Source organism: Penicillium taxi (assembly GCF_028828555.1).
Source record: "Penicillium taxi strain IBT 34144 chromosome Unknown utg000001l_segment0_segment0, whole genome shotgun sequence".
Classification (NCBI taxonomy): Eukaryota; Fungi; Ascomycota; class Eurotiomycetes; order Eurotiales; family Aspergillaceae; genus Penicillium; species Penicillium taxi.
The window spans coordinates 4,476,487-4,497,821 of record NW_026643203.1 but is presented as its reverse complement, the minus strand read 5'-3'; the positions used below and the strand labels follow the sequence as shown (position 1 = coordinate 4,497,821).

Genomic DNA, 21,335 nt, shown 5'->3' with positions numbered 1-21,335 from the left:
TCTATTTTTTTTTGGAAACATCCCTCTCTTCGTGGCGATGGCAGATAGTGTAGCAGTATAGCGCATACTGCCGCTTAACATATGAGCCTGAACATTCCTACCAAGCTTGTGTTAGTTAAGTGAGGAATCTCCCCGTAACCGACCACCTGGGTAGTGCATCTTGTGAACTGATGAGAATATCCTATCGCCTACAAGAATCATGGATATATGGCTCTCGGTGCTAATAGGATCACTGCTGAGGGGGAAAGCTGCAGACCCCCCAGGGCGTTTGGGCATACTTATGTGGGTGTCTAGGCCCATAGCTACCTAGGAAGATACTGGTAGCCATGGTGGAGGATAGGATTGTGCTCTTCATTCTAATTGACTATTTGAAGTTTTCGGTACGCTTTTGACCATTCAGCTTTGATAAACCTCGGGGATTCCATCACTAAAGTTCATATACATCCTGATCCAATTATACAGCTAATATACTCACTTTTACTTTAAAAGTTCAAAACACTTGTATCTTATGTCGGCATGAAGTGAGAGGAAATCCATTTCAATGCCCCTCAAAGGCCATCAAATCCAACCCAATCCCATTTTACGCCACGAAGACAATGGTGTCATTAACTACGGAGGGGAGTATCTGAAAAGAAGACTTGGAAAACACTTGGAAAGCACTATCAGTAGATGATGATCCTTGGATAGAAGCCACTTATTGAATATCGAGATATCAATGTACAGAAAGCTCCGAAAGCAACTTTTGAGGTTTCTTTTACATATGGTGTTGACATATTCGTATTATAAATCATCATGTTCATGTTATCTGGGCAGAAACATGGGCAGGAGAGCCTCAAATATTCAAGGTTGACACATGGGTAAATCGATACTCAGGTGATACTAGAGCTAGGCATGTTGTTTCTCTGGATCTCATCTCCACTTGATCATTGTATGTCCCTAGGTATCTCCTTAGTGATTGACTCCTAGGAAAAGACAGGATATGGGCGGAAAGACTCTGACGATGATGCGAGATATGTAGTTAACTCTCATCCCACCACTAACATCCAGTCACGACTCACGACCACATCTACCTCGTTCAGGCTCTACCAGGAGCTGATAGGAAACTTCTCAAGATCAACCTTGGAATGCTCGATCTTAGGTCTGTATGTCAATCCCGATACCAATATCCATCTGCGAACACGTATACTAGCGCTTACGAGTTCCAGATGTAAATGTTGATTGTTTATATCTTCTTTTGTTGCTTGCGATTGTTTAGTGAGACAGGTTGACCGCGACCCTGCTATTAGACTCGTAGTATCCTAGTGAGATATCGTAAAGGCTCTCTCGCTGTTCATAGTTATTTGTTTCTAGGTTGTTGGGAAAAGGACTGCACATGTGCATGTGGCGGATGAATTGGGTGGGGGTTGGTAGAAATAAAGGCTGTCCGAGCTGCTCGAGTCGTTAGAGTGAGCGTCCCTTATTCATAGTGGCTTAAAGCCGCCCAAGCTGTTAGCATAGATGATATATATTCAATCATCTTCAGTGTCAGTATTTGGAGTTCAGTGTTCACGATGAAGGTGAATAACTATGAGTAGATGGACGAGGGCTTTCCGTAGTGATGTGTCGGTATTCTGGAAGACAGACTTGATCGTTAGAGACCGATGAAAAAAAGGAGTTGATTACTGTCTAGTTGAGCCCAGTTTCACTGAAGAAAGCCTCGCATCAAGAAGGGCGGTGGTAGGTGTTTACACTGACATTCAGGGAGTAAACATCGCCAAAATCAAAATAAGAAATTCATAGAAATTCATAAAAATTATGTGACTCGTTTAATCAAAAACTATCAAGCAGCAATACAAAAAGAGATTATATCAAATGGGCCGTTACATCTCAAGGTTCAGAGCAAAACTTTCCAGCCTAGGATAAGTTTGATTCCCTACTTATTGTCCATTCTCCCTCCATCAGAGTCGTAAGATTTTACATCACATAGAGAAGATTCGTATCTGCAATTGATTAGTTGGGAACATGCATTTGATAATAGCTTCGGCTTACTTACCCAAGGGGTGGCTGGCGCTCAACTGCGGCTTTTGGGTATACTTGGACGCAAGCTCCTCGCGGATACTATTCAACAGTTGGACGTAACTCTGTTGAGGGTTCTTCCGGAGCGCGGCAATGAACGCCCACGACATAGCACCCGTAGCCTGGCCGGCGATCTGAGCATCCTGACTAGTCTGATCATCCTTGCTACCAGACCACATGATCACATCGGCAGGGCTAGTCTTAGTCCGCTTCGTGCGCTCGTAAGCGCCGTCTCCCTTGCCGACCCGCTTCAGCAGGCCCATAGCGGTCGACATCATGCCGCTCATATCGCCGCGCGCGTAAGCAGATACCACGCTGAGCAAACCCTGACCGGCCTCCTTGGCCAGGTTGGGCTCCTTGAGTATACCTGAGGTAGAGTAGATGTATGGGAGATCCAGCGCAGAGCCGGAATGGCATGAGTCGAAGATCGCAGTCAAGCGCACACCAGGGCGCAGCGTCTGCACCATGATACGATGCATCTCGTCGTCGGTCAAATGTCCTGCAGTGCGGAAGTCGACCGGGTAGATCACTTCGTCGTTTCCATCGTCCTCGTCACCATCCAGATCTGGAGTCTGACCGCCGTGGCCTAGTATCGCCGTTAGTCTTACCAAATTCGGGTACAGCACCTGTCACAAGCTTACCGGAGTAGTGGAAGAAAAGCGAGTCGTTGGGCTGCGCATCCTTTACCAGCCAGTGCATCGCTCGGAGAATGTTCGCCTTGGTTGGCTGGCTCATAGGGTTCTGCTGGTCATCGGTCAGGAGAACCATATCCTCGCGAGCGTAGCCAAAATTCTGATTCAGGTAGGACGACATGTTCTTGACGTCGTTGATACATCCGCGCAGCTGACCCTTCTGGTTGAAATAATTGATACCAATCAACAGCGCCTTGCGCTTGCCCGTGCATGTCGAGTACTGGAAGCTATAACCTTGCGGGGCACCGCTACCAAACGAAACCGCTCCGGTTGGGGGTGGCGCAGGACGACCGCCCGAGTGGCCATAGCCAGCTATTGAATTTGTTGGTTAGCGACAGAATCTACTTGAAAGGCCCGATGTAGAATGCGAACCTGGTGGGCCTGGACGGGGCTGACCCTGTCCGTGGTACATTTGTTGAGCGTTGGGCGGGTAACCTTGGGGAGGGCCCTAAAAGAAACCATCACGAGTCAATAGTTGGTCTTTGTTGTGTTGTATTGCGGTACATGTGGTGAAGACGAACATTGTAACCTTGTGGCGGGGCAGGGGATCCGTAAGGCTGAGACGGTTGGCCGTATCCGTATGGGTTTGGCTGCTGCTGCTGCTGAGGCTGATGATGATGTTGGTGATAAGACTGGCCGGGATAGCCACCGTAGGACTGCTGTTGTGGAGGCATTGGGCTGCGATGAGAACAGTCAATTATGAGGTCACAGTTGTAAGAGAAGAGAAAGCAAAAGCCTACGGGTATTGCTGTTGCTGCGGTGGGTAACCCTGCTGAGGCGGAGGGTACCCGGGAGCGCCACCATAGGGCGGATAGTAAGACATGAGGAATGCGAGACAGTAAAGAAGGAAAGTGTCTGGGGGAGAAGACAAGTGGGAAGGTTGGCGCTTTTGTGGAGAAGAATCCACCTCAGATCGGATCTACGGGAAAGGCTGAAGTCCAGATGAAATCCGAAATAAACAACTATTGAAACGAAGAGATATTAGGAAATAAACTCGGCATTTTTTCTGAAGCAACTTACTAGAAATTTGAGATTTTAAGAGAGAAATATCAATGGAGGGGAAAAAAAAAAAAGAGAGCGGCTCGAGTGTAGCCGCTCGGGTCTTGATATCTGACTGAGGGCTTTCGGCGACTCCGAGTTTCTACTTCGATCTTACAATTACGTCTGATTTACGCGAAGTTGATGAGGTCCCGATGAGATATTGATTGTCAATGATGTTAAGTGAAGCATCTGATATATCTCTGGTCGTGTATAATAGGGTACGAAGTTGTAGAAATGAAATATCTGAAATTCAATAAAGCGGGAATCGGCATATCCTCGGCCAATTAGGAAATTTATACGTCAAACATACTATTTAGGTATAGCATGAACTGTCTACTCAGTGAAGAACTCGGGATACTCGTCAAAAGAAAAGAAATCTTGCGAGCCTTATGTACTTTAGGAAGAGACCATGGCCTGATCCAAGAGTAATTGTCTACAACTGCTAAACTTCATACAGCAGATCCCTTCCATGACCACGAAGCAACGGGACTCAATTCATTACCAAATCTTTTGTGTAAACCATCAACTTTTCATGGCATTAACTCATTTAACGGCGGGGCATCCCACGGCCACGACCCCGGAGGGCGCGCTGGGCAGCTCCAGGAGGCATTCCACGGGGAGCACCAGGTTGAGCAGACTCCTCGTTCTCTGTGAAGTGTGTTAGTTAGGCGCAATACTGCAAACACTGTGTATACACTTACTGATCGTTTCATCCACACTCAAAATTAGGCAGGCTGCCTCTACTGCAGCTTGAATGGCATTAACCTTCACCAGGCTGGGCTCCCAGACGAAAGCAAGCATGTTATCACGGACTCCCTCTTCGTCAAAGTCCACACCACACCAAACATTGCCCTTGCGGTGCTCGACGCGCAGTCGGTTGAGGATGTCAGTGGCATCGAAGCCGGCATTGTCACAAAGCTGGCGGGGGATAACCTCGAGGGCCTTGGCGAATGCCTTGACGACGGCCTGCTGCTTGTGGGGAACGTTTCGGTCGGCAAATCCGTGCAGGTAGCTTGACAGTTCCATTTCAGTGGCACCACCTCCTGCAACAATAGTGGTGTTCTTCAGGGCGCGCTTCACAATCATAATGGCATCGTGCAGACTGCGCTCCACCTCGGCAATGAACTGCTCAGCACCACCGCGCAGGACAAGGGTGCAGGTCTTGGCAGCAGGGCACTCGGAGAAGATGTTGAAACGCTCTCCACCAATTTGACGCTCCTCGAACGAACCGCAGGTACCGAGGTGACGGTCCTGAATGTCACTGCAAGTTGACTGGGTGGCAGCTGCGGTAGCCTGGCAAACCCGGTCCATGTCGTCAGCTGCAACACGACCAGCACAGAAGATATCGCGATCGGCAAAGTACCTGTAAACTGTCAGTAAAAAACAAGTACAAAAATTGTAGGGTCGGATGCGTACTGGGTAGCAAGATCACCGATTGGCAACTTGCTGAGCACAACCTTAGCACCAGTCTTGTAGATGGCCTCAAGCTTGTTAAAGATAATCTGCCACTCGGCATCGACGATGGCTTGGTATTCGGAGACTTGCTCCACGCGAACCTCGGCATTATCCTTCTCGCTCTTCAGCTCCAACTCAACATTCAAGCAAACAATCTTGGGGTCCTTGAAGGACTTAGGCTGCTGCTCGAAACCGGCGTAGGAAAAGGTTTTCTTGAAAGCAACACCGTTGACGAAGAGGGAATCCTGAAGACCACCACCAGTAATCTTCTTCACACCAATCAGCTTCTCGTTAAGATCGTCCTGGTCCAAGGTAAGGACGGCGTCCACAACCACTGTAAATACCACATTGTCAGCCTATATTCCCGTTTGTGCGCAAGGCCAATCGCTCTCACTCTTTGTAAAAAAGTCCGAATTCCGCTTGATCAGCTTGCTGTTCATCGCTGTGGCGGCCAATCGTCGTAGGGTCTCAATCTTTTTCTCCTCAGACTCCGCAGAGTCCATGATGTCCACCGCAATTTCCTTGACCTTATTGACGGCCATGGCGCCAGCTCTCCGCAACCCCTTGATGATAGTCTGAGAGCTCACACCCTGCTCGACGAGGTCTCGCACCTCCTTCAGAATCTCACCAGCAAGCACAACCACGGAGGTGGTTCCGTCACCGACTTCGGCATCTTGGGATCGAGCAATGTCCGTGAGAATACGGGCGGCCGGGTGGACAATATCCAGGAGCTATTCAAAAAAGGAAGCCCACAATGTCAGTAACAAGACCATCTTCCAAATGAAACATGTTTTGATAAATCTTCACCTTCATCACTGTAGCGCCATCGTTTGTGATCGTCTGTTTGCCATTGCTGTCAACAAGCAGTAGGTCACCACCGTACGGGCCCAACGTGCTCTTGATCGTCGACTGTACAGCAACGCATGCGTTAATGTTGGAGATAATCTGTCCCTTTCCTTGGGAAGCGTCGGTGCCTATAGTAAATACCAATTGTGAGCACGGAGGATATCCCACTAATCTGCCATTTAACGGGGGTTAGGAACAGGAAACACGCACCCTCCTTCAGCACCACGATAGTGGGAGTTTGGCCGTTGAAGGCCATAGTATAATCAAAGTGAAACCGAGACCGTGAAAAATTGACACGAAATCAAAGGAATGGATTTGGTGTTGGTCGGAGTTGAAGGTCGGAGGGGTTCGGTGATCTTCGACCACCAAAATTTCCCAAAGCTTCTCTTCCCCCCCAAAATCCCCCTCAAATTCCCAAGGCGGTGACCACCGTTTATCGCCTTACTTTGCTACTCCAAATTAAAATTGAAAAAAAAAGTATTTTTGAGATCAGAAGATGTAAAGTTTCTATTTTTATTATTGTGATATGCCGAAATTAAAAAAAAATACGAGAAGTGTGCGAGAATAGCTATTCCCTATATTACAGCCGTGAGGGATTTGTCACGGTATAGCAATTGTGCCCAAGGCCAACCCATGTTTGATCAAAATTACAGGTGGAAAATATCGCCTGCTCAATTGAAGTCATAGTTCCCCTCCGATGGACTGCCATACTCGTATTTAGCGAGTAATTCTGCGTCGTGTTGAAGCTCATGCGAAGGTGGGTTCATCAGTCCCAGCACCTCCTGTCGGAAGGGGTCAGATCCATCGTCAACCATCATCTGATAGGCATTATTGGCCGTATGATAACGCATGGCATCTTCAAAGTTTGTTATGGCCATACTTTGTGGTCCTGGAGCAAATGCACCAGCCATAGCATTTTGCTGTTGTTGCTGTTGTTGTTGCTGTTGTTGCTGTTGCTGCTGCTGCTGCTGCTGTTGTTGTTGTTGTTGTTGTTGTTGTTGTTGTTGATAGCGTCGAAGTTGTTGCTGTAATTGCATAATTTGAGGGTCGAGGGGCATTGGGTTGAAGTTGGCCATAGGATGTATAGTACCAGGTACCCCTACAGGCACCTGTGAGTTTATGAAAGGATTATGGCCTGGGGAATCGTCTGGTGCTTCATCCATTGCTTGAGGGATGTCAATTTCTTGGTGATCCATGGTATCATCATCCATGGAGGGCTCGGCCGAGGTTGATTGGTCGTCATCTTTACTCCCTGGGATGGGAGGTGCCTTGAGAGTCTCTTTACATTGAGGGCAATCACGAATCACGCGGTTAACTGTCTCTTTAATGCGCACCCAGTGGTACTTAACCGCAATAGCAGCGGTTGTTTTGTTGATGCCGGCATGTTGTTTGAGGTGAACTTCCTGGGCAATCTCATACTGCTGCTGAGGGTCTGACACGACCTCTTTGTCTTTAAGCATCAGTCGTTCAGGCTCTCCGTCTTCTCCACCGAGCAATTTGTAATGCGTGGCTGCGCTCCGGAGTCGACTTTTCTCTGCACGATCCGCACCCCGAGGATATTTGGAGTGCTTGAGGTAATACCGAATCTTCTCGAAGCGGTCTTGTGACACAGAGTCTTCTCCATCTAGGCTAAGACCCCGGCCATATATGATAGCATCCACAAATTCTCCGGGTTGGGACTTTAATCTGCCACCACCGGGAACTCGTCCGATACGCTTGAAGCCGAGAGAATCCCACAAGCGACAAGAGGCAACATTGGTCTCGTAGACCAGATTAAACACGGCATATGTGTATCCCTAAAATATGTGAGTATTTACCTTTGAGGTATAATCAGATGAGACTCACCAGTCGGGGTGCCCACTCAAGATATGCTTCACCCATCAATCTTCCGGCACCCTTATTTCGAGCCGCATCTGTAACAATAAATGTACCGTTACATACATGACTGCTGCGGCCAGGGTAGTTAGGTCGAATATGAAAGCCTCCAAGACAAAGCTTGGTCCAATTTGCACCAGCTCGGTCCATCGAGTGGGTCTGCTCAGCACTCTGTATATCACCAAGTAGCATGACAACTCCAAAACTAGAAAACCAATACCGACCAAACTGGGCCAATGGAATTGGTTCAGTCATGGCATAAGTATCACCTTTTTCAATTTCTTTGTTGAATTGATCAGAGATATATTTGAGCAATGGCCGCGGCATCTCATCGGCCGACGCAAAGGGGACCAACGTCGCCACAGTGACTCTGTCGCGCAAAGTCACCTGTCTTGGGGCCAATGCAAGAGGATACTCCAGCTCTGTACCCGTTGAAATGGGCTCACCATCAACGTGGACCTCAGACATTCTGCAAAAACTATGTTGATACCTAGTGTGGCAGAGCTGATCACGGGACTGCTGGCCATATTAGTACACTTCAATTGATGGGAATTGCAAAGGGAAAATGAGTGGAAATCAAGCCACCAGATTGCCATAGCTGTATTCATCCCAAGGGATAGAAGCAGAAAACTGACATCAAGAAAAACATGGGCTTTTAACTTACTTTTTGAACTTCTATATGCCTCGCACTTCGAGGACCGCGTGAGTATTCTCGAGTCCGCAATGGCTGCCACGCAAGTAAAGCTGTGGTCCTGCTGACTCATGTCACATGACGTGTCACGTTTCACTTCTGACACAGATAAGGGCATCAAGGCACAAAGGCAGAAATATAGGCCCCACTCAATATTCAAAGTAGGGTTGACCTCAAGCTGAACTGAGTTCTTATCAATATTCGACTGTTATGATAAATTTTGCGTTCAAACTTGATCTGATATGCTTTCACTTCAATCATGACGGATCATCTACCCCGGTACCATCAAAACACATTGACTCTTCTACCCATCAATACAGCCACCCTCTCAAAGTCTCTTGAAGAGCTGCGGTTCGCAGTTCGCAATGGAGCTGATTTAATTAGCTCAAACGACTCTATTCATGGTCAATGGGAATCTGGTGGCATATTTAAACATTTCCCAGGTTGGTAATTTCTCTTATTCCCTTGTTAAATGTCATCCAAAACTTCTTAAGCTTGAGCGCTGAACAAAAGTATACTCATTCCCACAGGAATTGCTCTTGCATTCTTAAGACTTGACTACCAATCCTCGGTACTGGAAGGTGAAAAAGGTTCCTCGAGGGATTATCGCCATCTCGCACTCCAAAGGGTTCCACCTGGGATCCCAGATATTCCTCTGCTTCCATCTCGACTAAGCCCTATGGGCTCTTCATCCCCCGTGACTGCTGTAGTCCTACGTATGCTTGCTGCGGTTGCTAGGAATAGAGGAGAAGATGATCTAAACACCAGGCTCTCTCAACATGATATTACCTGTCTTCACGACGCGACAAGCCTAGCACTGAAAAATGGACCCATTGTCCCCCATAATGGTCGTAACATGGGCGGCGATGAAATATTGTTTGGTCGTGCAGGTCTCCTTTGGACGCTCATAAATATCCGTGCTCACCAATTTGATGAAGAAACTCAAAGATCCCTCACCCCAGTTCTCGATTTAATCCCGGAGCTGGTTCGTGTGATCATTGATGCTGGACGACAGGGCTCGAAGGATTATGCAGAAAAAAACGGGTCAGATGATGCACATCCGTTGATGTATGCCTGGGTGGAAGGTTATTATGGCTTTGGAGCGTAAGACATGCCTATTTACCTTCATCTGAAGATTTGCTAAGCTAATCTTCATAACTTAACTATAACTAGGGCTCATGGAATTAGTAAGTACATATTGATGATAACAGATGGAAGAATGCCATTTCTAACCGGAGGTGTGAACAGCTGGGATTCTCCCTGCCATTTTAGCATGCAAACCAGAGGAAATCTCAGACTTCCTCCCTGTTATTGGCGACACAATAACCGCGCTCTGCAAATTGTGCATAGCCAGCAACGGCCATCTCCCAATGTCATTCCCAAAATTTGGTGCCGGAGGGCGCCCCGAGTTTGTCCAGTTCTGTCACGGCAGTCCTGGTCTTCTGCTTCTCGTAGCGACTGCTTTGAACTCTCCTTTACTTCTGGATCACTGGTGTCCCGAGTGGGATCAGGCTATTGATCTCGCCACTGCGCGTATTTGGGAAGAAGGAATTCTCTCTAAAGGCGGCGGTCTGTGTCATGGTATCGCTGGCAATGCCTGGCCCTGGCTTATCCTTCATGATTTTTTCGAATATCACTCAAAGGACATTGATGAAGCCCGATACAGGTACTTTCAACGTATAGGAACTGCAGAGGCACCTGACGCCGGATATCTCACGTCGGACTTCTTCTTGTCGAAGGCTCTAGCATTTATGCTGCACTCACGTGAGACACGGCCATATAACATTACACCAGTGAGTCCTGAAAGAGACTTCCGCATGCCCGATGATCCATATTGCCTGTTCGAGGGCCTCGCGGGTACTGTATGTGCGTGGGCGGAGACTTGTGGTGTGCTCCAGGCACGATTGCGCAAGTTAGAACTTCCTGAAGGGGAGTTGGAGAACGACGTTTCTTTCCAGACTGCCCGGCGTGCTGAGCTTGGATTTCCGTTCATTGGTGGAAATGGTGTTGTTGGTATGTTTTGAACTATCCATGGCTGTTTTCGCGGTATGCTACCTTCCAAGGTTAGTTCGAAGTATTCTCGAGAACAGTTCATGCCTGTAATTGATTGAAAAATATTGAATCAGAATAATCCGCCGATATTAGTTGAGGTCCTGATAAGATCTATTAAGAGTAGACAATATAAGACGTGGTGTTGAATAGTTCTACTCTAGCTCTACTCCGCGGATCCTTGGATGACATCATCGGAACAAACATTAGGTAAAATGTTCAGACAAACAGAAAATGAAAGAATAGCTTGAGACTAGTCTTCTCAACTAGCTTTTTCGCGGTAATGGATTCTCAAATCCCAATTGATTAATAACCCCGCTGGGACTGTGGCAAAGACATTGGCAAGTACGCCCATGAACGTGTCCAAGAAGCCTTGACCCCATATAAACGGGGCACAAAGTGGCTAAGCCAACTCATCAAACGAAAGCGAACATGGTACAATATGTCCCAAATCTCGTTACTTAAAAGAGCCCGGAAGCTGAAATAAACTCGGAATCCTTTGATGTACTCCGTACAAACTAGTCTCTTTAATCTTGGAATGTTCGTCGAGCCCCACTTCCATAACCTTACCTTGACGACCTCGCGTGGCTTGTGATGATGGATTTCATCCCACCGTCATACGAATCAGCAACAGACCGAGATGCATGGGTGATAATCGCCCACTACATCCCTTCCAGCGATCTTTGTGCAGCATCATTAGTCTGTCATCGATGGCACGACCTATTTATGCCATTTCTTTGGGGTGATCCAGCATCTCATTTCGGAACTGAGAACGACGCGGTCTATGGTAAAACCACACTTAGCCTAAACTAAATTCATGACTGACAAATCCTAATAGTGGCGCTTACACGGTTTCGAAGAACCCTTAAATATGCCAGGCGAGAAGTACGATCCTTAACTCACACACTTCATCTTCCCCCTGCTTTGTCAGAGATATACGACGGCCCCCGGCCTGGCTGGCTGAGAGATATTCTGGAATTTCTTCCATGTCTGCAATGTCTCATGGTATCAAGGCTGCCGTTTTTTGATCACAATTCAATGGTTGCATTGAAGAATCAGAATTCTTCCAGCCAATATAATATCCGTCTTCTGCTCGCGGAACACGAGCCGAATACCACCTCTGCCGGTCTGGCAGAAACTTTACTTCACTTCCCCTTGTTGAGTTATCTGAATCTCTCGTATACTACGTCCGCACGAGACCGATATGTTCTGTCTTCACTCTCTCAGCTTGAACATCTTCAAGTACTGAAACTACGCGGCATCGGTCTGAAAGATACAGATGCTGGGTATCTAGCTAATGCCATTGGGAAAAGAGTTCGTTTCTTAGATTTACGTGACAATATGCTTACAGATATGGCCGTTCGTTCACTGCTACAGGCTTCTTTTTTCACCGCTAGCAGTTCACAGCAGTCTCGTTCAAGAACCCGGTCATCACCGGATCCTATCTTTCAGATCTCAAAACATGCTCTTGGGATCGATATATTCAACTCTTCGAAATTAGATGAACACCTTTTGAAATTGCTGGCCCGGCCAACATCAAACAGGCACTGGATCGAAGACTTGTCGCTATCAGGCATCACGCACCTGTATATTGCAAATAATCAGATAACAGTGGAAGGTGTTGTAAGTCTCCTATCGTCAGGGCGTCTTCATGCGCTTGATGTCGGAACGGTCAATACGGCAGACTTCATACAGAAAAAAACCTCTTCGCCAAAATCTGGAAAATACCCAGGAGGTGAGAAGTTTGCGCCACTACTGAGGAATGTTGCTGGTAATAAAATGGTATATTTCCGGGCTCATCATGCAGTGGTGACCGTAGAGCCACCGTCAAAGGAAGTTCCCATGGCGTCTGGGGCACTGGGAGTCCTCCCTGAGCTTGCAGGTGGTAAAGTGTCTCACCCGACTGAGTTGGATGCTTCGCACGAAGCCCAAATCTACGAGGTACCAGGAGAAGTCCCATCGATCCATGAGCTTGCAGATACATCAATCACACAGTCTGCGAAATCGGTTCCAATTTTTTCGAGAATCCCTGAACCATTGCCTGCTCCTAGACGTGGATCCGCTTTTGCTCCAGAGGTCATTGAAGGAATGCCACAAGGCAACGATAATACTTCCGCCAGCACGGATTATCTCGAGCCAGTCTCTGGAGCTGCTATGGATACCCTTCATACCCACAGAATTCAAGAACTTCTTGCAAAACGTCCAAATTCCCAGTCCATCCCTCTCCAAAACGGGAAAGAAAGCTATTTTCCCTACCTCCACCCGTCTCATATCCCACAAATGGAAACCCTCGTCTTGACAGGTGTACCTTCACATATTGCACCCGACTCCTCGATATTAGGCACCCTAATCCGGTTCATTACAGCATGCTCCAATGAAGCTTTATTAGCTGCCCTCCAAGCTGGGTCCGACTATTCTCTCCCACCAGGCCAAGCCCGCATAATAGCTGAACAACAGCGATCGCGATCCCTCTTCGGTCTACGCCAGATAATCCTCGAAATAACGCCTACGGACAATTCAAGATCAATCTCCTGGAAGCCTGCAAATCAGCGCAATGGCTTAACCGTTTCAAGCACCGGAGACCGCGACTCTGAAGCCCTCTGGGCCGCGGCCACAGACGACTTCAGCTTTTTTGGCGAAGAAGAATGCGGCATCCCAGAAAGCGACCCGAGCAAATATTTCCCCATGGCTATATTGAACGAGAAAGTCTCCCTCATACCCTCGGACGACGACGATGGTACCGAATCATCCCTTCCAATACGAGATATATCGCAGCGTGTTATCACATCGTCACCCGAGATGCGCAGTCCATCACACAGGAATAAAAAATCAACCCAGCACCCACCACAAAATTTAATCGATCTCGTTGCCGAACTTGCCGCTTTTCGCCGCTCAAAAAAGGCCGAATACGAGCAAGTTATGCGTCGTGAGAGAGGGCGGCTTAGTACAGATTCCAGTCTCTCAGGTGTCTTTACCACTACGCCACATATGTCGATGGCGCATTTTGTCGAGGGTCACTGGAAAGGGGAAGTGAAGATTGTGCGTAATCCAACTCCCAAAGTCCGAAGTGGTATGGTAGACATTTACGGAAATTATTTTGAAGGGGGATATTTATATCCGTGAGAAAAGGAAGAGCCTCATTGCCCTCGTTCAGAAACACAATATATCTTATTGAAATTATCATTCTGAAATCACTTTTCTTCTTCAATTTATACACCTCCCATGCTAAACCTGGAAGAACTTAAAGAATGAGGGTGCCCGGTAAGATTGTTGCCGTCATTAGCTCAAGACTCGCTCTCGGCGAAACAAAACAATGGTCAATCTGTACAGCTCACCAAAGCCCCAAATCTGAGTGAAGAGTAAATTTTTGCGACAGCTTCTATTCTCACCTCTGTTGACTAGAAATATGAGTATATTGAGCTAGATTCATCCTCTTTATTCTAATTTACGAAGTGGAGCTAAGAGTGAATAAGCAGTAAGTGAGTAGATCAGACTTATAAGGAGTAAAAAGGGGGGTACTAGTATATACCAAAGACCAATGGTGCAATTTGATAACTGGGAGCAGCGAACCACTATATGTTGGAGGTTCGAGTCGTGTTTCCTCCGTAAAACACTAAAAACTGTCATACGAGTTTTAGTAACAACTATCAGGGACGCCTGGTAGTCGTGAGTTTTTGCCAAATCCCATCCTTTTCCCTTTCTTTTTCGAAACGTCCTGAACTTCAATAGATGACTCTATGACTTTTGAAAAACGCGTCATTTTGTTCGCATTTTGCGTCATTCGATTCGTTGCACCTACTTTTATGAAGCTATTCCCAAATTGAAAGTCAACGAGCGGGACCTCGGCCAGTGAGATCTATTTGATTTAACAGAAACTTACCTGGCCATACGACATTAAACATCCTAAAATACGTACTCTTCTTTTCTCCAGAATAATCAGAAATTCTCTTGGTTTTATCATGAACTCGTGCTGCCCGGCCTGTTCTCAATATGGATGGAATTGACCCCGTAACAGAACACCATGACATAGACAACTAGAATTTGCAGGGTTATGAATGAAAACACAAATCAAGAACATTCCAAGATTGAACTGGTATCATGTAGTTAAGCAAATATTGCGTAGATAGAGATATAGCCTGTGTTGAGTAGGGTCCCGGAATGTTGGAAGTGAAAATGGACCAGGGAACGGCCTCAGAGTGGTGACATAAAAAACTATTCGTGTTTACACAGTTTTAATTTATGAAAAGTGACACTCAAACTGTTGAAATGACCGTAATTGAACATTTTGATCTTTGCCTTGACCAACGAGTCTTTGGGTAGGTAAATAAATCGACCATAAATAGTTAAGCCGTACATAAGATCACATAATCAGACCCACTGATCGACACCCCACTTATCTGAGGCTGAAAACTGAACAACTTCATACAAGTTAGGAAGTGATGAAGGACGCGAAAGGTGTCAAATAACACGTTCTCATAAGCCATATAATGAAGTTCGGAACCACAGAATGATTGAAAAAGAAGGGGGAAAGCAGTGAATTCGGCAAAAACTCACAATTACCAGTTACTAAAACTTGTAAGACAGTTTTTGGACAGAGGAAGCACGTCTCGAACCACCAACCACTGATCACAGCATAATCATAGAGTAGGAGAAAGAGGTCCTACAAATTACACTACAGAGTCTTGGTATTTGACTACTACCCCCGATTTTCCAAGCTTGTTCCTATAAGCGTAGACTATCATATAAAATCACATTATTTGACAAGGGCTTCTCTATTACAAGAGACTCCCGAAGTATTCAAGGTATAGGTAGGTAGTTATATTTAAAAATTGCGTATTTTGAAGACCGCAAATGGGATTTATTCAAACGCCAAAACACCAGCCCAGATGCCAAGGTGATGGACGATATGTAATAAGGGCCTGGGTAATTAGCGTCCAGGTCCACCACCACCACCCATCATCTTCATCAACGAGCTCATATCTGGCATTCCACCACCTCCCGCACCACCACCGCCCATCATCTGCATTATTTGGCTCATGTCAGGCATTCCACCTCCACCTCCACCGCCCATCATTTGTTGCATCATCTTGCCCATATCGCCCATTCCAGGCATACCACCGCCCTGACCTAGAGAAGCCATCTTCTTTTGCATAGCTGCCATTTGTTGCTGGCTGTTTCCACCTTTGGCCATATTCTGAGCTCGTTTGTTGTTCTGGTTGAGTTTGCCCATCTTCTTTGCCATGCCTGTGAGGGTTTATTAGTAGAGCTCCTATTGTGAAACCTGGATATAAAAACTTACCAGCCATCATCCTGTGTTGGGAAAGTAAGTCCTCAACCTCTCTAACTGTTGTGCCGGATCCGTGGGCTATCCTAACCATTCTGCTAGGTTTCTCGACAAAGATCTTGCCATCACTGTCCATTTCAGCAACAGTCATGCTGTCGAAGATGTATACCATGCGGCGTAGCTTCAAGGAGCCATCCTCATCGTCTAGACCCTGAGTCAAGTTTGATAGACCAGGAATCATGCCAGAAAGCTTAGATAACGGACCCATCTTCATAATGGAGGTAATGTTCTCACGGAAATCCCGAAGTGTGTAGATACCCTCAGCAATGTGCTTGTAGGTTTCCTTGGCTGCTGCAGAGTCCTTGGTAACGGCTTGCACGTGCTCGAACAGGCCAGTGATGTCACCCATGCCCAATAGCTTCTGGACAAAGGCACGTGGCTCAAAGCGCTCTAGATCCATCATGTGTTCACCTGTTCCCAGGAAGATAATTGGAGTATTTGTGGCAGCAACGGCAGAAATGGCACCACCACCGGCAGCATGACCGTCGGTCTTGGTGATGATAATGGCTCCGAAGTCGGCAGTGGCTTTGAAAGCTGATGATTGGGCTTCAGCGGCTTGACCGATTGTGCTGTCCAAAACCATGATGGTCTGGTCAGGGGTGACAGCTTCCTGGATTTGGGTCATCTCGGTGAACAACTCCTCTTCCTGTCTGTGACGACCACTGGTATCGACGATGATGATATCAAAGCGCTCCTTCTTGAACTTGGCAACACCCTCCGCAGCCACGACCGCGGGGTCGGTCTGTGTCAAGCTACCATAGTATGGGATCTTGGCCTTGGTAGCATTCTGTTTCAGCTGATCGAAAGCACCAGCTCGGAAAGTATCCGCGCAGACCAAAGCGGTCTTGAAGCCGCGCATCTGGTAGTGTCGAGCCAGCTTAGTACAGGTGGTGGTTTTACCGGCACCCTGCAAACCGACGAACATGATGACATTAGGGCGGCCTTTCTTGGGGCGGAAGGGCTCTGCATGAGGGTCGACCAATTTCACCAGCTCGTCAAAGACAGTTTTCTGGATTAGGCGCTTCTTGTTGGTAGCGGCGGGGATAGTAGCAAAGTTGACACTCGATTTGATGGATTTACGAAGCGATTGAACGAGGCGCACATTCACATCGGCGGATAGAAGTGCAGCACAGATCTCTTTGAGCATTTCATCAAATGCCTTCGCAAGTTAGCTGATCAGGATACGTTATTGGCTTTGGCAAGTACTTTATCATACCTTCTCGTCAAGGTTGTTGGATCTCGTCAAGTCATTGACGGCAGCATTGATGCGCCGCCCTAAATCTTGCAGGACCATGATGGATGATTATGAGGAACGAAAATGAAGATATTCACGGTCCTTAATATGCGCCAGTACAAGTGGAGGGGCGAGAAGTGGAAAGGCCAAGGAGGCAATGCGGAGAGCCAATCGGAGAGAGGAAGGCTTTCACCGCCCAAAAAAAAGTTGAATCGCATTTCAGTAAACTCCAGACGGGCTTGCTTTCTCTTTACTCCAAAACATCCATTTTCTCCATTATTTCACAATGGTTGGGTCTTATTCTAAAAAGCGCAAGGTCGATGAGGGCATGCGTGGCAAGACCAAGCCCAAGAAGTTCCGCAAGCAAAAGTCTTACCACAGCAGCTCCGAAGATGAGGGCGAAGATGACTTCAAGGCTGTCAATCTTGCGGACTCAGACGAGGAGGATGCTGGCGCTCCTCAGAAAAAGCCCAAGTTCACTAAAACCCTACCGATGAAAGAGAGCAAGAAGACCAAGCTCTCCCCTGCATCTAAGCAAAAGAAAAAGCCCACCGCCGACGAAGATGAAATCATGGAAGACGATGACAACAACGACGCCTCTGGATCTGACGATGACGATGACGGCCTCTCTGATGGCTCGGCCTCCAATACAGATGGCCCGCGCAAATCAGTTGCTAAGCGTAACGATCCTACCATCTTCTCAACCTCTATTTCAAAAATTCTATCTACAAAACTTCCTACCTCTGCTAGAGCCGATCCCGTTCTTTCAAGGAGCAGAATTGCTGCAAAAGCTACAGATGAATTCGCCAATGAGCAACTCGACAAGGCCGCACGCGCCAATATGCGTGCCGAAAAGAAGGAGGAATTAGACCGCGGTCGTGTTCGCGATGTCATGGGTATCGAGCGAGGTATCGCTGGACCCGTGGCCGAGGATGAGAAGCGACTGCGCAAGATGGCACAGCGTGGTGTTGTCAAACTGTTCAATGCTGTCCGCGCAGCACAAGTCCGAGGTGAAGAGGCTGCCATGGTTGAGCGCCGAAAAGGAACGGTTGGTCTGGGAGAGCGGGAGAAGGCCGTCAACGAGGTTAGCAAGCAAGGATTCCTTGAACTAATTAACGGCAAGAAGGGGAAGCCGTTGAATATCGAGGAGGCTTAATTTTAAAGTCTACGATTCTTTGTGGCATGTTTTTGGCGTTGGGAGATGTTCATGTTCTATATCTTCGCTTTGTAAATCCATATCCATGGTGTCCGTTTTCTATATAAAAAAGTTCATACAGGAGGTCTTCATTCGGTATATTGCAGAAATAACGCAACCCAAATCAAATAGTACAGAGTCCAGCAGACTATTGCTCTTTTGTCCGATTCTTGACTTCACGAGCAACATTTATCCAGAGCAAGGGTGTTCCGAACGTCTTCCAAGGTTATTTCGCCTCGAAGTCGCTAGCTTGAAGATTCCGAGTCACAGATGGCAAGCGTACCACCAGACCATCCATAGCTTTGGTCATCAACACCTGGCAGCCTAACCGAGAGGTCTCGGTCAACCCAAACGCCAGATCCAGCATATCGTTCTCGTCGTCCGAGGGCTCCTCCATCTTATCAAACATGTCCGAATCCTCCACAATCACATGGCACGTCGAGCAAGCACAGGATCCACCGCAGGCACCTATTGTAGAAACATGATGTTAATGAAAATCTCGAGTATATACCGCATCGCTGCTCAACATACCCTCCATCTCCAAGTCATTAGCTTGGGCAATGTCTAGAAGGTTATCTCCTTCGGCAATCTGCAACTCCACCTTGATGCCATCCTTGTCGATGAAGGTCACGTTGATTCTATCACATCACTGTCAGTCGACAATATAAGGACACAGCGAATTCGTAGAACTTACTCCTCTCCTGGCTTGGGTGGTGTAATATGACCGTGAGCAGCTTGCGCGGTGACGGAGAACGCGCGCTGCGACAATTGCGCTCGCAATGACGAAAGGATACCGTGCTGTGCACTCGAATTTGACTTAATCAAGCTCACGGCCCCTCCGATCCTCCGCGGCGCCATAGCGCGGCTAGCATAGCTCCGCGACTGAATAATGCCTATATCGCCAGCGACCCAGCGCAATTGGTGGCTCAATCCCCGACAAAAAACCATTGTGTAAATAATTAAAAAGAAAAGACAAGTAAGAAATGAAATCACCAAATATGGGGAAAGGGCCGGGGGACCAGCGGAGTAGTGAGTAATGTTCGCCCAATTGACGGAAGGGAAAAAAAAAGACAAACGGTAAAAGGCGGCCTCGGACTTTTCAAAAGTTGCCCTTCTTTCTCCGAAACCTTTTCTGATCTTTATCCCCGACCTTTATAATCCACATTCAACATGACGTCTCGTGAAGGGGTTAATCCCCTGCGCCCTTATTATATTCCCCAGTCTGGGCTATCGCCAGTCACAGCTCCTACGCCCGGGGTGCCGTCACCGTCGTCGGCCGTCGTGTTCGGGAGCACAGCACGCAATCTCATTCCGGATATCGACTACACAGACTACCTCGAGTCCTCACCATCAGTATCAGACTGGGTTCGCGAGGCAGTGAATAATTCTCTTGTCCGCTACAGTCAAGTGCTGATTGCCCAACCGTTCGATGTCGCCAAAACTATCCTGCAGGTCTATGTGGTGCCTGATGCTATAGAGGAACAGCCGGACCAGTTGCTTAGCACTGGAGCGGCGAGTAGCTCGTATGAATCAGTAAGAGGGCCACTCGTCCATCCATTTACGAACCTAACAAAATATACAGGAACTAGATTCATCTGACGATGAGAGCACCTATTTCACTTCAGCAGCTCCGACCACACCCTCGCCGAGCACGCCACGATCTCGAAAGGCTCGGCATCGCATCACAGACCGTAGTGGCTACATCCGTGCAGATGCAGCACCAGCACCGTCGAAACATGCCTTGACCATCCGTAACCCTAATGCTATAATGGACGTGCTGTCCCAGATGTGGACGACCAACGGCCTGACTTCCCCATGGAAAGCATCCAACTCAACCTTTATCTACTCACTACTTCTCCCGACATTAAACACATTTATACGAAGTCTGCTTTCCGCCATCGCAGGTCTACCAGAGGAAGACATAACCTCATCCTTGACAGCCGATATATTGACAGCCCCTTCGCCCTTTACGACATTGATCCTTTCCTTCGTTTCGTCATCCCTCTCCGCGCTCATCCTCTCCCCAATAGACACAGCCCGCACCCTTCTCATGCTCACACCTGCAACACATGGCCCGCGTTCTCTCATCCGAGCAATCCGCCAACTCCCCACGCCAAACTGCACAGTTCCGCAGCACCTAGTCCCAATCACAATCCTCCACTCCAGTCTACCCCATTTCATCACAACCGCCACCCCTCTCTTCTTGAAGTCCTACCTGTCCATAGACCCACACCTCAGCCCTTCACTGTGGGGTCTCTTCACATTTCTCAGCTCAGGCCTCGAGCTCGCAGTGCGCTTCCCCCTCGAAACCGTTCTTCGCCGCGCCCAGATAGCTACATACACGTCTCTCAGTTTGCGCCAGAAAGCTTCCGGAGTCGGTATTCGTGCTGCTTCTATCGACGCTTATGACGTTGAGACAATCGTTCCTACCCCGCGCACATACCGCGGCATTGTGGGCACAATGTGGCACATCGTCCACGATGAAGGCATGAGCCCCAACCCAACAGGTGCTGAGCATGCACGAGAACTTCTCGGCAAGCCATCCTCCCAACGCCAGCTGCAGAAGAGACAGCAGGGCCAGGGTATCCAGGGTCTATACCGCGGCTGGCGGGTAGGCATGTGGGGCATAGCTGGTATTTGGGGGTCCAGTCTTCTGGGTGGGTTCGCAGGCGGCAGTGAAGACGAAGTGACGATGCGTGGCGGATATGGTCGTTCCAGTGGCGGTCAATTTTAGATGTGATTTTTCGTCCAAAAATTCCCTCTTCTCGTATACTATTCTGAAATGATGCAATACTCCATTTCAGCCATGAACCATATATCAATGCCAGCCGGTGATCTCAAATGATTGATCTCTTTGC

General features: G+C 47.7%; 9 protein-coding genes across 9 annotated transcripts; 4 read left to right on the top strand and 5 right to left on the bottom strand.

Moving 5' to 3' along the window:
* Positions 1 to 2,024: 2,024 nt before the first annotated feature.
* N7495_001605 (caspase family protein) lies at positions 2,025 to 3,421 on the bottom strand (the record flags this gene model as incomplete). The annotated part of the gene is made up of 3 exons (XM_057204275.1): positions 2,025 to 2,641; positions 2,697 to 3,059; positions 3,277 to 3,421. The coding sequence occupies 3 exons, from the start codon at positions 3,419 to 3,421 to the stop codon at positions 2,025 to 2,027; spliced, it is 1,125 nt and encodes a 374-aa protein (XP_057068348.1).
* A 914-nt stretch (positions 3,422 to 4,335) lies between these two features.
* On the bottom strand, positions 4,336 to 6,345 carry N7495_001604 (chaperonin-containing T-complex subunit CCT7; the record flags this gene model as incomplete). Its single annotated transcript, XM_057204274.1, has 6 exons — positions 4,336 to 4,436; positions 4,490 to 5,151; positions 5,205 to 5,577; positions 5,638 to 5,974; positions 6,051 to 6,217; positions 6,300 to 6,345. 6 exons carry the CDS (start codon positions 6,343 to 6,345, stop codon positions 4,336 to 4,338), a joined length of 1,686 nt encoding a protein of 561 aa, XP_057068347.1.
* A 415-nt stretch (positions 6,346 to 6,760) lies between these two features.
* N7495_001603 (putative histone acetyltransferase Spt10) lies at positions 6,761 to 8,483 on the bottom strand (the record flags this gene model as incomplete). Its single annotated transcript, XM_057204273.1, has 2 exons — positions 6,761 to 7,885; positions 7,935 to 8,483. Coding segments are annotated over 2 exons (1,674 nt in total), but the record flags the coding sequence as incomplete, so codon positions are not given.
* Positions 8,484 to 8,914: 431 nt separating this feature from the next.
* On the top strand, positions 8,915 to 10,679 carry N7495_001602 (lanthionine synthetase C family protein; the record flags this gene model as incomplete). The annotated part of the gene is made up of 4 exons (XM_057204272.1): positions 8,915 to 9,098; positions 9,186 to 9,759; positions 9,829 to 9,842; positions 9,904 to 10,679. 4 exons carry the CDS (start codon positions 8,915 to 8,917, stop codon positions 10,677 to 10,679), a joined length of 1,548 nt encoding a protein of 515 aa, XP_057068345.1.
* A 622-nt stretch (positions 10,680 to 11,301) lies between these two features.
* On the top strand, positions 11,302 to 13,827 carry N7495_001601 (F-box protein; the record flags this gene model as incomplete). The annotated part of the gene is made up of 2 exons (XM_057204271.1): positions 11,302 to 11,491; positions 11,543 to 13,827. 2 exons carry the CDS (start codon positions 11,302 to 11,304, stop codon positions 13,825 to 13,827), a joined length of 2,475 nt encoding a protein of 824 aa, XP_057068344.1.
* A 1,804-nt stretch (positions 13,828 to 15,631) lies between these two features.
* Positions 15,632 to 17,342, bottom strand: N7495_001600 (RNA-binding signal recognition particle subunit SRP54; the record flags this gene model as incomplete). Its single annotated transcript, XM_057204270.1, has 3 exons — positions 15,632 to 15,948; positions 16,004 to 17,207; positions 17,265 to 17,342. The coding sequence occupies 3 exons, from the start codon at positions 17,340 to 17,342 to the stop codon at positions 15,632 to 15,634; spliced, it is 1,599 nt and encodes a 532-aa protein (XP_057068343.1).
* Positions 17,343 to 17,568: 226 nt separating this feature from the next.
* Positions 17,569 to 18,438, top strand: N7495_001599 (rRNA-processing protein RRP15; the record flags this gene model as incomplete). The annotated part of the gene is made up of 1 exon (XM_057204269.1): positions 17,569 to 18,438. The coding sequence occupies one exon, from the start codon at positions 17,569 to 17,571 to the stop codon at positions 18,436 to 18,438; it is 870 nt and encodes a 289-aa protein (XP_057068342.1).
* A 265-nt stretch (positions 18,439 to 18,703) lies between these two features.
* On the bottom strand, positions 18,704 to 19,425 carry N7495_001598 (ferredoxin family 2Fe-2S iron-sulfur cluster binding protein; the record flags this gene model as incomplete). Its single annotated transcript, XM_057204268.1, has 3 exons — positions 18,704 to 18,945; positions 19,009 to 19,115; positions 19,172 to 19,425. The coding sequence occupies 3 exons, from the start codon at positions 19,423 to 19,425 to the stop codon at positions 18,704 to 18,706; spliced, it is 603 nt and encodes a 200-aa protein (XP_057068341.1).
* A 222-nt stretch (positions 19,426 to 19,647) lies between these two features.
* Positions 19,648 to 21,211, top strand: N7495_001597 (mitofusin complex protein UGO1; the record flags this gene model as incomplete). The annotated part of the gene is made up of 2 exons (XM_057204267.1): positions 19,648 to 20,010; positions 20,060 to 21,211. The coding sequence occupies 2 exons, from the start codon at positions 19,648 to 19,650 to the stop codon at positions 21,209 to 21,211; spliced, it is 1,515 nt and encodes a 504-aa protein (XP_057068340.1).
* Positions 21,212 to 21,335: the final 124 nt, after the last annotated feature.